Genomic DNA, 17,086 nt, shown 5'->3' on the forward strand with positions numbered 1-17,086 from the left:
CTATAGTAGTTCACTAAACTACAGAGCATGTTGTCCTGCTATAGTAGTTCACTAAACTACAGAGCATGTTGTCCTGCTATAGTAGTTCACTAAACTGCAGAGCATGTTGTCCTGCTATAGTAGTTCACTAAACTAGAGCATGTTGTCCAACCCTGCTACAGAGGTTCAGTAAACTACAGTAGTTCACTAAACTACACAGTATGTTGTCCATTGAAGGAAGGAATAGGAATAATAACAGGTTTGTGGAAGTTTGAAAGGGTTTGATCCACTTTAGGACACACACACACACACACACACACACAGAGTAACCTTGCAGGCACAGTGATTCCTGGGTGAGTACTGCCACCTTCCGGTGATTTGGAGGTAATGCAGGAGCAGGCAGACTGGTGGTGGAGATTGAGAGACGAAGGACACTGCTGACTTTCAAAACGAATACTCAAAATCTAAAACTGACCTTTAATCAAACCCTTAACTCTAACCCTATACTTAACCAATTCTGGAATTATATATCGGTTTGCAGGTCAGGAGTGTCCGTTTAGTGTTTCCCGTGGAGATTGAAATATATATGAGCATCAGCACAGAGGCGTTCCCTAATCTAAATATGCAAATACATGCTAGAACGCGCCAATAGAATGTCGCTAGGTGGTGTTTGGCTCTGCTCACTATGATGAATTGCATCCATTGGAAAACGACAGGCGGTGGTCTCTATCTTGGGTCAATATTTACATCCATCCACACACCAACTGAACCGTAACGTTAACACTCGGAAGGAGATTACAATCACATAGGATGGATCCTCTTTAAAAACACGACGGCCCCTCTCCACACATCCAGTAGGTGGCGGTGACGCGCAGTTATTCTAGTTTGCCAGCTGCTTGGAGAGTAGAGTAAGTATTCAACAAGAAGTAGAAAACAGCAGAGAAACATGGCAGAGAAAGTGAGTGGTGAAATGTCGGAAGACAGTTCGGACTCCGCTGCTGCGGTGTCGCAAGACCTTCGGAGTGTTCTGGTCACCAGCGTTCTGAACCTAGAGAAGCTGGAGATAGATCTGTACAGGTAGCGTACTGTTAGCATACTATTAGCTGGAGATAGATCTGTACTGGTAGCATACTGTAAGCATACTATTAGCATACTATTAGCTGGAGATAGATCTGTACAGGTAGCATACATTTAGCAAACTATTAGCTGGAGATAAATCTGTACAGGCAGCATACTGTAAGCATACTATTAGCTGGAGATAGATCTGTACAGGTAGCATACTGTTAGCATACTATTAGCTGGAGATAGATCTGTACTGGTAGCATACTGTAAGCATACTATTAGCATACTATTAGCTGGAGATAGATCTGTACAGGTAGCGTACTGTTAGCATACTATTAGCATACTGTTAGCTGGAGATAGATCTGTACTGGTAGCATACTGTAAGCATACTATTAGCATACTATTAGCTGGAGATAGATCTGTACAGGTAGCATACATTTAGCAAACTATTAGCTGGAGATAAATCTGTACAGGCAGCATACTGTAAGCATACTATTAGCTGGAGATAGATCTGTACAGGTAGCATACTGTAAGCATACTATTAGCATACTGTTAGCTGGAGATAGATCTGTACTGGTAGCATACATTTAGCATACTATTAGCTGGAGATAGATCTGTACTGGTAGCATACATTTAGCATACTATTAGCTGGAGATACATCTGTACAGGCAGCATACTGTAAGCATACTATTAGCTGGAGATAGATCTGTACAGGTAGCATACATTTAGCATACTATTAGCTGGAGATAGATCTGTACTGGTAGCATACTGTAAGCATACTATTAGCATACTGTTAGCTGGAGATAGATCTGTACTGGTAGCATACATTTAGCATACTATTAGCTGGAGATAAATCTGTACAGGCAGCATACTGTAAGCATACTATTAGCTGGATATAGATCTGTACAGGTAGCATACATTTAGCATACTATTAGCTGGAGATATATCTGTACTGGTAGCATACTGTAAGCATACTATTAGCATACTGTTAGCAGGAGATAGATCTGTACTGGTAGCATACTGTAAGCATACTATTAGCATACTATTAGCTGGATATATATCTGTACTGGTAGCATACTGTTAGCATACTATTAGCTGGAGATAAATCTGTACTGGTAGCATACTCTTAGCTGGAGATAGATCTGTACTGGTAGCATACTGTTAGCACTCTTTTAGCATACTATTAGCTGGAGATAGATCTGCATAAATAGCATAAATCTGTACAGGCAGCATACTGTAAGCATACTATTAGCTGGAGATAGATCTGTACAGGTAGCACACAGTCACCTTTTGGCCTGCTATTTTTATTTATTTATTTTACGTTTATAGGCAAATCAGTTAAGAACAAATTCTTATTTTCAATGACTGCCTAGGAACAGTGGGTTAACTGCCTGTTCAGGGGCAGAACGACAGACCTTGTCAGCTCAGTGATTTGAACTTGCAACCTTTCAATTACTAGTCCAACACTCTAACCACTAGGCTACCCTGCCGCACCCCTATTAACAGATCAGTACAGCTAGCTAACTACTGCTCGACATTCACCTCTTTTGTTGTTTAGTGACTATGGCAATGTCAACTTTTAATTGTGATGCAATCATCTGGGAAATTATGGTTCTCTCTCTCTCTGTGTGTGTGTGTGTGCCGCGTTACAGAGGGACTCACCACTGGGTACCCCGTACCCGTCGTCTGTTTGGGGGTCAGATTATTGGCCAGGCCTTGGTGGCTGCAGCAGAGTCCGTTGGGGAAAACGTCTTGGCTCACTCTCTCCACTGCTACTTTGTACGGGCAGGTGAGGAGCTACAACACTACCATAGCATTACCATAATATTACAACAATACCATAACACTACCATAGCATTACCATAATATTACAACAACACCATAACACTACCATAGCATTACCATAATATTACAACAATACCACAACACTACCATAGCATTACCATAATATTACAACAATACCACAACACTACCATAATATTACAACAATATCACAACTCCACCATAGCATTACCACAACACCCCACAGGTTATACATATAACACATGCTTCTGCATTGCTTGCTGTTTGGGGTTTTAGGCTGGGTTTCTGTGTAAGCACTTTGTGACATCTGCCGATGTAAAAAGGCCATTATAAATGTAATCGATTGAACAGCAACTTTTTACGGGGCCAGTGAGGAACTGACCATCAGTTAACATTACCACAACATGCCACATATTATGCAGTCCTCATTACCACAACATGCCACAGATTATACAGTCTTCATTACCACAACATGCCACAGATTATACAGTCCTCATTACCACAACATGCCACAGATTATACAGTCCTCATTACCACAACATACCACAGATTATACAGTCCTCATTACCACAACATACCACAGATTATACAGTCCTCATTACCACAACATGCCACAGATTATACAGTCAACATTACCACAACATGCCACAGATGATACTGTCAACATTACCACAACATACCACATATTATACAATCAACATTACCACAACATGCCACAGATTATACAGTCAACATTACCACAGATTATACACTGAACATTACCACAACATGCCACAGATTATACACTCAACATTACCACAACATGCCACAGATTATACTGTAAACATTACCACAACATACCACAGATTATACACTCAACATTACCACAACATGCCACAGATTATACAGTCAACATTACCACAGATTATACACTGAACATTACCACAACATGCCACAGATTGTACAGTCAACATTACCACAACATGCCACATATTATACAGTCAACATTACCACAACATGCCACAGATTATACAGTCTTCATTACCACAACATGCCACAGATTATACAGTCAACATTACCACAACATGCCACAGATTATACAGTCTTCATTACCACAACATGTCACAGATTATACAGTCAACATTACCACAACATGCCACAGATTATACAGTCAACATTACCACAACATGCCACAGATGATACTGTCAACATTACCACAACATACCACAGATTATACAATCAACATTACCACAACATGCCACAGATTATACAGTCAACATTACCACAGATTATACACTGAACATTACCACAACATGCCACAGATTATACACTCAACATTACCACAACATACCACAGATTGTACAGTCAACATTACCACAACATGCCACATATTATACAGTCAACATTACCACAACATGCCACAGATTATACAGTCTTCATTACCACAACATGCCACAGATTATACAGTCTTCATTACCACAACATGCCACATATTATACAGTCAACATTACCACAACATGCCACAGATTATACAGTCTTCATTACCACAACATGCCACAGATTATACAGTCAACATTACCACAACATGCCACAGATTATACAATCTTCATTACCACAACATGTCACAGATTATACAGTCAACATTACCACAACATGCCACAGATTATACAGTCAACATTACCACAACATGCCACAGATGATACTGTCAACATTACCACAACATGCCACAGATGATACTGTCAACATTACCACAACATGCCACAGAGTATACAGTCAACATTACCACAACATGCCACAGATGATACTGTCAACATTACCACAACATACCACAGATTATACAATCAACATTACCACAACATGCCACAGATTATACAGTCAACATTACCACAGATTATACACTGAACATTACCACAACATGCCACAGATTATACACTCAACATTACCACAACATGCCACAGATTATACTGTAAACATTACCACAACATACCACAGATTATACAGTCAACATTACCACAACATGCCACAGATTATACAGTCAACATTACCACAGATTATACACTGAACATTACCACAACATGCCACATATTATACACTCAACATTACCACAACATGCCACAGATTACAGTCAACATTACCACAACATACCACAGATTATACAGTCAACATTACCACAGATTATACACTGAACATTACCACAACATGCCACATATTATACACTGAACATTACCACAACATGCCACAGATTACAGTCAACATTACCACAACATACCACAGATTGTACAGTCAACATTACCACAACATGCCACATATTATACAGTCAACATTACCACAACATGCCACAGATTATACAGTCAACATTACCACAGATTATACAGTCAACATTACCACAACATGCCACAGATTATACAGTCTTCATTACCACAACATGTCACAGATTATACAGTCAACATTACCACAACATGCCACAGATTATACAGTCAACATTACCACAACATGCCACAGAGGATACTGTCAACATTACCACAACATGCCACAGATGATACTGTCAACATTACCACCACATGCCACAGATTATACAGTCAACATTACCACAACATGCCACAGATGATACTGTCAACATTACCACAACATACCACAGATTATACAATCAACATTACCACAACATGCCACAGATTATACAGTCAACATTACCACAGATTATACACTGAACATTACCACAACATGCCACAGATTATACACTCAACATTACCACAACATGCCACAGATTATACTGTAAACATTACCACAACATACCACAGATTATACAGTCAACATTACCACAACATGCCACAGATTATACAGTCAACATTACCACAGATTATACACTGAACATTACCACAACATGCCACATATTATACACTCAACATTACCACAACATGCCACAGATTACAGTCAACATTACCACAACATACCACAGATTGTACAGTCAACATTACCACAACATGCCACATATTATACAGTCAACATTACCACAACATGCCACAGATTATACAGTCAACATTACCACAGATTATACACTGAACATTACCACAACATGCCACATATTATACACTCAACATTACCACAACATGCCACATATTATACACTCAACATTACCACAACATGCCACAGATTATACAGTCAACATTACCACAACATACCACAGATTGTACAGTCAACATTACCACAACATGCCACATATTATAAAGTCAGCATTACCACAGATTATACACTCAACATTACCACAACATGCCAGAGATTATACAGTCAACATTACCACAGATTATACACTGAACATTACCACAACATGCCACAGATTATACACTCAACATTACCACAACATGCCACAGATTACACTCAACATTACCACAGATTATACACTCAACATTACCACAACATGCCACAGATTATACACTCGACATTACCACAACATACCACAGATTATACAGTCAACATTAACACAACATGCCACTGATTATACACTCAACATTACCACAGATTATACCCGCAACATTACCACAGATTATACAGTCAACATTACCACAACATCCCACAGATTATACAGTCACCGTTTCCACAACATCCCACAGATTATACAGTCAAGGTCCAGATTGAATTTGCCCTGCTCCAACTAACCTACCCTATACTGACTACTAACCCTTAATGACTCAATACCCCATAATGACTCAATACCCCATAATGCCATCACAATACCCCGTAAGGACATCAAAATACCCCATAATGACACAATACCCCATAATGACACAATATGCCATAATGACATAATGACACGATACCCCACAATGACTCAATACCCCATAATGACATAATGACACAATACCACACAATGACACAATACCCCATAATGACTCAATACCCCATAATGACTCAATACCCCATAATGACTCAATACCCCATAATGACACAATACCCCATAATGACTCAATACCCCATAATGACACAATACCCCATAATGACTCAATACCCCATAATGACCCAATACCCTATAATGACTTCACAATACCCCATAATGACCCAATACCCTATAATGACTTCACAATACCCTATAATGACTTCACAATACCCCATAATAACATCACAATACCCCACAATGACACCACAATACCCCATAATGAAATCACAATACCCCATAATGACCCAATACCCTATAATGACTTCACAATACCCCATAATGACCCAATACCCCATAATGACTTCACAATACCCTATAATGACTTCACAATACCCCATAATAACATCACAATACCCCACAATGACACCACAATACCCCATAATGAAATCACAATACCCCATAATGACACCACAATACCCCATAATGACACCACAATACCCCATAATGACACCACAATACCCCATAATGACATCACAATACCCTATAATGACATCACAATACCCTATAATGACATCACAATACCCTATAATGACATCACAATACCCCATAATGACATCACAATACCCCATAATGACACCACAATACCCCATAATGACATCACAATACCCTATAATGACATCACAATACCCTATAATGACATCACAATACCCTATAATGACTTCACAATACCCTATAATGACTTCACAATACCCCATAATGACATCACAATACCCCATAATGACATCACAATACCCTATAATGACTTCACAATACCCCATAATGACATCAATACTCCATAATGACATCATAATACCCCATAATGACACCACCATACCCCATAATGACATCACAATACCCCATAATGACATCACAATACCCCATAATGACATCACAATACCCCATAATGACATCACAATACCCCATAATGACTTCACAATACCCCATAATGACATCACAATAAATCAAATCAAATCAAATCAAATTTTATTTGTCACATACACATGGTTAGCAGATGTTAATGCGAGTGTAGCGAAATGCTTGTGCTTCTAGTTCCGACAATGCAGTAATAACAAGTAATCTAACTAACAATTCCAAAACTACTGTCTTGTACACAGTGTAAGGGGATAAAGAATATGTACATAAGGATATATGAATGAGTGATGGTACAGAGCAGCATAGGCAAGATACAGTAGATGGTATCGGGTACAGTATGTACAAATGAGATGAGTATGTAAACAAAGTGGCATAGTATAGTATAAAGTGGCTAGTGATACATGTATTACATAAGGATACCGTCGATGATATAGAGTACAGTATATACGTATGCATACGAGATGAATAATGTAGGGTAAGTAACATTTATATAAGGTAGCATTGTTTAAAGTGGCTAGTGATATATTTACATCATTTCCCATCAATTCCCATTATTAAAGTGGCTGGAGTTGAGTCAGTGTCAGTGTGTTGGCAGCAGCCACTCAGTGTTAGTGGTGGCTGTTTAACAGTCTGATGGCCTTGAGATAGAAGCTGTTTTTCAGTCTCTCGGTCCCAGCTTTGATGCACCTGTACTGACCTCGCCTTCTGGATGATAGCGGGGTGAACAGGCAGTGGCTCGGGTGGTTGATGTCCTTGATGATCTTTATGGCCTTCCTGTGACATCGGGTGGTGTAGGTGTCCTGGAGGGCAGGTAGTTTGCCCCCGGTGATGCGTTGTGCAGACCTCACTACCCTCTGGAGAGCCTTACGGTTGAGGGCGGTGCAGTTGCCATACCAGGCGGTGATACAGCCCGCCAGGATGCTCTCGATTGTGCATCTGTAGAAGTTTGTGAGTGCTTTTGGTGACAAGCCGAATTTCTTCAGCCTCCTGAGGTTGAAGAGGCGCTGCTGCGCCTTCTTCACGATGCTGTCTGTGTGAGTGGACCAATTCAGTTTGTCTGTGATGTGTATGCCGAGGAACTTAAAACTTGCTACCCTCTCCACTACTGTTCCATCGATGTGGATAGGGGGGTGTTCCCTCTGCTGTTTCCTGAAGTCCACAATCATCTCCTTAGTTTTGTTGACGTTGAGTGTGAGGTTGTTTTCCTGACACCACACTCCGAGGGCCCTCACCTCCTCCCTGTAGGCCGTCTCATCGTTGTTGGTAATCAAGCCTACCACTGTTGTGTCGTCCGCAAACTTGATGATTGAGTTGGAGGCGTGCGTGGCCACGCAGTCGTGGGTGAACAGGGAGTACAGGAGAGGGCTCAGAACGCAACCTTGTGGGGCCCCAGTGTTGAGGATCAGCGGGGAGGAGATGTTGTTGCCTACCCTCACCACCTGGGGGCGGCCCGTCAGGAAGTCCAGTACCCAGTTGCACAGGGCGGGGTCGAGACCCAGGGTCTCGAGCTTGATGACGAGCTTGGAGGGTACTATGGTGTTGAATGCCGAGCTGTAGTCGATGAACAGCATTCTCACATAGGTATTCCTCTTGTCCAGATGGGTTAGGGCAGTGTGCAGTGTGGTTGAGATTGCATCGTCTGTGGACCTATTTGGGCGGTAAGCAAATTGGAGTGGGTCTAGGGTGTCAGGTAGGGTGGAGGTGATATGGTCCTTGACTAGTCTCTCAAAGCACTTCATGATGACGGATGTGAGTGCTACGGGGCGGTAGTCATTTAGCTCAGTTACCTTAGCTTTCTTGGGAACAGGAACAATGGTGGCCCTCTTGAAGCATGTGGGAACAGCAGACTGGTATAGGGATTGATTGAATATGTCCGTAAACACACCGGCCAGCTGGTCTGCGCATGCTCTGAGGGCGCGGCTGGGGATGCCATCTGGGCCTGCAGCCTTGCGAGGGTTAACACGTTTAAATGTCTTACTCACCTCGGCTGCAGTGAAGGAGAGACCGCATGTTTTCGTTGCAGGCCGTGTCAGTGGCACTGTATTGTCCTCAAAGCGGGCAAAAAAGTTATTTAGTCTGCCTGGGAGCAAGACATCCTGGTCCGTGACTGGGCTGGGTTTCTTCCTGTAGTCCGTGATTGACTGTAGACCCTGCCACATGCCTCTTGTGTCTGAGCCGTTGAATTGAGATTCTACTTTGTCTCTGTACTGGCGCTTAGCTTGTTTGATAGCCTTGCGGAGGGAATAGCTGCACTGTTTGTATTCGGTCATGTTACCAGACACCTTGCCCTGATTAAAAGCAGTGGTTCGCGCTTTCAGTTTCACACGAATGCTGCCATCAATCCACGGTTTCTGGTTAGGGAATGTTTTAATCGTTGCTATGGGAACGACATCTTCAACGCACGTTCTAATGAACTCGCACACCGAATCAGCGTATTCGTCAATGTTGTTATCTGACGCAATACGAAACATCTCCCAGTCCACGTGATGGAAGCAGTCTTGGAGTGTGGAGTCAGCTTGGTCGGACCAGCGTTGGACAGACCTCAGCGTGGGAGCCTCTTGTTTTAGTTTCTGTCTGTAGGCAGGGATCAACAAAATGGAGTCGTGGTCAGCTTTTCCGAAAGGGGGGCGGGGCAGGGCCTTATATGCGTCGCGGAAGTTAGAGTAACAATGGTCCAAGGTCTTTCCTCCCCTGGTTGCGCAATCGATATGCTGATAAAATTTGGGGAGTCTTGTTTTCAGATTAGCCTTGTTAAAATCCCCAGCTACAATGAATGCAGCCTCCGGATAAATTGTTTCCAGTTTGCAGAGAGTTAAATAAAGTTCGTTCAGAGCCATCGATGTGTCTGCTTGGGGGGGGATATATACGGCTGTGATTATAATCGAAGAGAATTCTCTTGGTAGATAATGCGGTCTACATTTGATTGTGAGGAATTCTAAATCAGGTGAACAGAAGGATTTGAGTTCCTGTATGTTTCTTTCATCGCACCATGTCACGTTAGTCATAAGGCATACGCCCCCGCCCCTCTTTTTACCAGAAAGATGTTTTTTCCTGTCTGCGCGATGCGTGGAGAAACCTGTTGGCTGCACCGCTTCGGATAGCGTCTCTCCAGTAAGCCACGTTTCCGTGAAGCAAAGGACGTTACAGTCTCTGATGTCCCTCTGGAATGCTACCCTTGCTCGGATTTCATCAACCTTGTTGTCAAGAGACTGGACATTGGCAAGAAGAATGCTAGGGAGTGGTGCGCGCTGTGCCCGTCTCCGGAGTCTGACCAGAAGACCGCCTCGTTTCCCTCTCTTTCGGAGTCGTTTTTTTGGGTCGCTGCATAGGATCCACTCCGTTGTCCTGTTTGTAAGGCAGAACACAGGATCCGCGTCGCGAAAAACATATTCTTGGTCGTACTGATGGTGAGTTGATGCTGATCTTATATTCAGTAGTTCTTCTCGACTGTATGTAATGAAACCTAAGATGACCTGGGGTACTAATGTAAGAAATAACACGTAAAAAAACAAAAAACTGCATAGTTTCCTAGGAACGCGAAGCGAGGCGGCCATCTCTGTCGGCGCCGGAAATACCCCATAATGACATCACAATACCCCATAAGGACATCACAATACCCCATAATGACACCACAATACCCCATAAAGACTTCACAATACCCCATAATGACACAATACCCCATAATGACCCAATACCCCATAATGACCCAATACCCTATAATGACTTCACAATACCCTATAATGACTTCACAATACCCTATAATGACTTCACAATACCCCATAATAACATCACAATACCCCATAAAGACTTCACAATACCCCATAATGACCCAATACCCTATAATGACACCACAATAACCCATAATGACATCACAATACCCCATAATGACACCACAATACCCCATAAAGACTTCACAATACCCCATAATGACCCAATACCCCATAATGACTCAATACCCCATAATGACACACTACCCCATAATGACAGAATACCCCATAATGGGGTTGTCACGGGAATTTCATAATTCCTATATGTGTTAATTAACCAATTCAATTTGAAATCACTCTGTCTGTTTCTAAATTCTTATTAAAATGAGATAATAGTATTTATTCTCGGAGAGCGCTGCCATAGAACCACGTACAACAGTTTATATACTGTATAAAATATGACGTCATTGTTTATGGAATGAATCTCCTCTCGACCAAGACAAAGATCAGATATAATAAAACAGGGTAGAGTTGAATTAGTTATAGTTCTATTTACATGTAGATATTGTTTAGTCATTATTCATAAAATTCCTAACAAGGGTGTAAATACTTTCTGAATGCACTGTATCTAGTGCAAAGGTAATGGGGCGAACTCCGTGGAGTTCAATGTCATGCGTCTGCTTTTCGGCATGGCGTTTCTTCGGCTCGGCAGGCCTGGAGGAGGTGTGCAGCCTAATCTATAACCTCTGACCTAAACCTTCCTAACATATAGCCCTACCTCTGTGCCAGGAGACCCCAAGGTGCCAGTGCTGTACCAGGTGGAGAGGACCAGGGACGGTCGTAGTTTCAGCGTGCGGTCAGTGAAGGCCATCCAATACGGTCAGCCCATCCTCATCTGCCAGGCCTCCTTCCACAGTAACCAGCCCTCTCCTCTGCAGCACCAGTTCACCATGCCCTCTGTCCCCCCTCCTGAAGACCTGCTGACGGGAGAGGAACTCATACAGCTCTACCTCAGGTAACAACAGTGTTATAACCAGGGGTTGGAAACAAAATTATTTTCCTTTCGTTCTGATCAGAACCACTATTCTTTTTCTTTTCGTTCCACAGTTCCGACCAGCAAAATAAAGTTCTGAACCGTTCAAACAATCAAAGTTGTTTTATATCGTTCCTTTATGTTCCTTTTTAAACCTCTGAAATATATATTTATAATGGTCCTGGTTCTGTGTAACTCAGTTGGTAGGACATGGCAATGCCAAGGGTTCACTCTGAACTGATCCTATCCACATTCTGTGTGTGTGTTCCAGTAAGCCAGACTTGGCTGAGAAAGCCAAACAGGGCCTGAACAAGCTGCTAGCTGACGAGGTTCCCATAGAGATTAAACCTGTCAATCCTCCAGACTTCTACCGCTGCGTTGCCATGGAACCCAAGAAGCTGTACTGGGTGCGCGCTAAAGGCCACATCGGTAAGATAAAGAGCCTGTGTATGACTCTAACCCAGGGCTACCCTTCCCTCTTCCTGGAGATCTACAGTCCTGTGGTTTTCAGTCCAACCCTAACCTACCATACCTGGTTCAGGTATTGGTAAGCAGCTAATTAAGCAGCTAATTATTCACTCCAAATTAGGGTTGGCGTGAATCTACAGGAGGGTAGCTCAGCAGGAAGAGAGTTGGGCAGTCCTGCTCTAACCGGCCCTGCTCAAACCCCCCCTGCTCCAACCCCCCCTGCTCTGACCCTCCCTGCTCTAACCAGCCCTGCTCTGACCCTCCCTAATCTGACCCTCCATGCTCTGACCCTCCCTGCTCTAACCAGCCCTGCTCAAACCCTCCCTGCTCTGACCCTCCCTGCTCTGACCCTCCCTGCTCTGACCCTCCCTGCTCTGACCCTCCCTGCTCTGACCCTCCCTGCTCTAACCAGCCCTGCTCTGACCCTCCCTGCTCTGACCCTCCCTACTCTAACCCTCCCTGCTCTAACCAGCCCTGCTCTGACCCGACCTACTCTAACCACTCTGCCAGAGGGAGATGCAGTAAGCTGTGTGTGTTGCCCCAGGTAAAGGTGATATGAAGCTCCACTGCTGTGTGGCAGCCTATGTGTCAGACTATTCGTTCTTGGACACTGCTCTCCTGCCCTACCCCGGGCAGCGCGCCACTTTCTTAGCCTCTCTGGACCATGCCATGTGGTTCCACAACACCTTCAGGGCAGACGAATGGATGCTCTACGAGACTGAGAGCTCTTGGACTGGTATGGACACATATACACACACACACTCACTACCCACTCACACACACACACTTCCCACCCACTCACACACACACACACACACATAGAGAGACAGGTATGGACACACAGAGACACATATACTCACGCACGCGGACACGCAAAGTTACAGGCAGCAGCATTCCAACTGGTTCTCTGTGTTAGTCTTCCCACATGCTAACGTATGTGTGTGTGTGTCCACCAGGGGGCAGCAGAGGGCTGGTTCAGGGACGTCTGTGGAGGAGAGACGGGGTGCTGGCTGCCAGCTGTGCCCAGGAGGGGGTACTCAGGGTCAAGGCCTTGACGACCAGCGCCGTGACGAACGAGAGCAAGCTATAACCATGACAACCTTTTAAATGGCTGATGAAGCCATGTAGAGTCAGGAGACTGGCTGCGTTTACACAGGCAGCCCAAATATGATCTCTTTTCCGCCAATTGGTCTTTTGACCAATCACATCAGATCTCTTCACATATATTTGTCAGAGCTAATATAATTTTTCAAAAGACCAATTAGTGAAAAAAAGTCTAAAGAGAGACACCCTGCTGACAAACGGCTGGTGGCCGCGGTGTGTTAATGATCACCTGCTGGGTGTTGATGAACGGTTTAACCTCATCCCCAGCCTTCATCCCCTGCCTCCATCCCCAGCCTCCATCCCCATCCTTCAACTTCAGCCTCCATCCCCTGCCTCCATCCCCAGCCTCCATCCCCAGCCTTCAACTTCAGCCTACATCCCCAGCCTTCATCCCCAGCCTCCATCCCCAGCCTTCAACTTCAGCCTTCAACTTCAGCCTCCATCCCCTGCCTCCATCCCCAGCCTCCATCCCCAGCCTTCAACTTCAGCCTCCATCCCCTGCCTCCATCCCCTGCCTCCATCCCCAGCCTTCAACTTCAGCCTCCATCCCCAGCCTTCAACTTCAGCCTCCATCCCCAGTCTCCATCCCCAGCCTTCAACTTCAGCCTACATCCCCAGCCTTCAACTTCAGCCTACATCCCCAACCTCCATCCCCAGCCTCCATCCCAGCCTTCAACTTCAGCCTACATCCCCAGCCTTCAACTTCAGCCTACATCCCCAGCCTCCATCCCAGCCTACATCCCCAGCCTCCATCCCAGCCTTCAACTTCAGCCTCCATCCCCAGCCTCCATCCCAGCCTTCAACTTCAGCCTACATCCCCAGCCTTCAACTTCAGCCTACATCCCCAGCCTCCATCCCAGCCTACATCCCCAGCCTCCATCCCAGCCTTCAACTTCAGCCTCCATCCCCAGTCTCCATCCCCAGCCTTCAACTTCAGCCTACATCCCCAGCCTTCACCCCCTTCTGCATCTACAATCTACTGAACCATGTGGTGATGATTATAACGAGTTGATTCTGACTGAATAGATTTTCTGATCAAGATAAAGATTTCCATATATATTAACTATTTTTTATATTTAATTATTTTACCTTTTTAAATTATTTGATAATTGTTGTTTCTATTTGTTGTGTCCATTATGGTTCCATAAGCTTCCCTTATTAATTGTTCATATTTCAATAATGTCTATCTTTTCAGGAATGTACAGGAAATGTACAGTCAGGTCCAGTAATTATTGACATCCTTGATAAAGATGAGCAACAAAGACTGTATAAAATAAATCATTGAAATATTTAGCTATATTGTATGCAAAAATGTAAATTGTTATTTTATCCTAGAAATTTTGTTTAACAAGTAATAAAAAATCTCAAAAAGATGGAAATTATTGGCACCCTTGTTTTCAATACTCTAGCACCCTCCCCTTGTGAGGATAATGACACTGAGCTTTTCTCTAACATGTTTTATGAGACTGTAGAACACATGTGTTCTCCAATCAGATTCTGAATGGAGGAATGGTCTAAGATCCCTCCCAATGTTGTAACGGTTTTCTTTATGTGAAGGAGAGTCGGACCAAAATGCGGCGTGTCTATTGCAATCCATGTTTAATGAAATAACACACTAAACACAAACACTACCAAAACAATAAACTTAACAAAACCCGAAACAGCCTATACTTGTGTATCCTAACACAGAACAATGACATCAGGACACAAAGGACAATCACCCACGACAAACTCAAAGAATATGGCTGCCTAAATATGGTTCCCAATCAGAGACAACGATAAACACCTGCCTCTGATTGAGAACCACTTCAGACAGCCATAGACTTAGCTAGAACACCCCACTAGCTACAATCCCCACACATACACACCACATACAAAAACCCATGCCACACCCTGGCCTGACCAAATAAATAAAGATAAACACAAAATACTTTGACCAGGGTGTGACAGAACCCCCCCCCTAAGGTGCGGACTCCCGAACGCACCTCAAAACAATAGGGAGGGTCCGGGTGGGCATCTGTCCATGGTGGCGGCTCCGGTGAGGGACGTGGACCCCACTCAATCAATGTCTTAGTCCCTTCTCCTCGCGTCCCTGGATAGTCCACCCTCGCCGCCGACCATGGCCTAGTAGTCCTCACCCAGAACCCCACTGGACTGAGGAGCAGATCGGGACTGAGGGGCAGCTCGGGACTGAGGCAGCTCGGGACTGAGGGGAAGCTCAGGAGTGAGAGGAAGCTCAGGAGTGAGAGGAAGCTCAGGCAGGTTGATGAATCTACCTGGCTGGCAGGTGGTTTCGGCAGATCCTGGCTGACTGGCAGATCCTGGCTGACTGGCAGATCTGGAAGAGTCTGGTCGACTGGCAGATCTGGAAGAGTCTGGTCGACTGGCAGATCTGGAAGAGTCTGGTCGACTGGCAGATCTGGAAGAGTCTGGTCGACTGGCAGATCTGGAAGAGTCTGGTCGACTGGCAGATCTGGAAGAGTCTGGTCGACTGGCAGATCTGGAAGAGTCTGGTCGACTGGCGGATCTGGAAGAGTCTGGTCGACTGGCAGATCTGGAAGAGTCTGGTCGACTGGCGGATCTGGAAGATTCTGGTCGACTGGCGGATCTGGAAGATTCTGGTCGACTGGCAGATCTGGAAGAGTCTGGTCGACTGGCAGATCTGGGAGAGTCTGGTCGACTGGCAGATCTGGAAGAGTCTGGTCGACTGGCAGATCTGGAAGAGTCTGGTCGACTGGCAGATCTGGAAGAGTCTGGTCGACTGGCAGATCTGGAAGAGTCTGGTCGACTGGCAGATCTGGAAGCGTCTGGTCGACTGGCAGATCTGGCTGCTCCATGCTGACTGGCTGCTCCATGCTGACTGGCAGCTCTGGCTGCTCCATGCTGACTGGCTGCTCCATGCTGACTGGCAGCTCTGGCTGCTCCATGCTGACTGGCTGCTCCATGCTGACTGGCAGCTCTGGCTGCTCCATGCTGACTGGCTGCTCCATGCTGACTGGCTGCTCCATGCTGACTGGCAGCTCTGGCTGCTCCATGCTGACTGGCTGCTCTGGCTGCTCCATGCTGACTGGCTGCTCCATGCTGACTGGCTGCTCCATGCTGACTGGCGGCCCTGGCTGCTCCATGCTGACTGGCGGCCCTGGCTGCTCCATGCTGACTGGCGGCCCT

At 44.6% G+C, this 17,086-nt stretch overlaps 1 protein-coding gene across 1 annotated transcript; it reads left to right on the forward strand.

Moving 5' to 3' along the window:
- Positions 1-893: 893 nt before the first annotated feature.
- acot8 (acyl-CoA thioesterase 8) lies at positions 894-15,297 on the forward strand. Its single transcript, XM_036950991.1, has 6 exons — positions 894-1,056; positions 2,694-2,830; positions 12,103-12,328; positions 12,618-12,775; positions 13,359-13,550; positions 13,771-15,297. Exons 1-6 carry the CDS (start codon positions 926-928, stop codon positions 13,902-13,904), a joined length of 978 nt encoding a protein of 325 aa, XP_036806886.1. The 5' UTR covers positions 894-925; the 3' UTR covers positions 13,905-15,297.
- The last annotated feature ends 1,789 nt before the right edge of the window (positions 15,298-17,086 follow it).

Source organism: Oncorhynchus mykiss, chromosome 17 (genome assembly GCF_013265735.2).
Source record: "Oncorhynchus mykiss isolate Arlee chromosome 17, USDA_OmykA_1.1, whole genome shotgun sequence".
NCBI lineage: Eukaryota > Metazoa > Chordata > Actinopteri > Salmoniformes > Salmonidae > Oncorhynchus > Oncorhynchus mykiss.

Excerpts from the sequence above, each read along its gene's own strand:
- acot8 (XM_036950991.1), top strand. The coding sequence starts at position 926 with ATGGCAGAGAAAGTGAGTGGTGAAATGTCGGAAGACAGTTCGGACTCC. Across the intron at positions 1,057-2,693 it reads CTGGAGATAGATCTGTACAG|AGGGACTCACCACTGGGTAC; the intron begins GTAGCGTACTGT and ends GCCGCGTTACAG. Across the intron at positions 2,831-12,102 it reads CTGCTACTTTGTACGGGCAG|GAGACCCCAAGGTGCCAGTG; the intron begins GTGAGGAGCTAC and ends CCTCTGTGCCAG.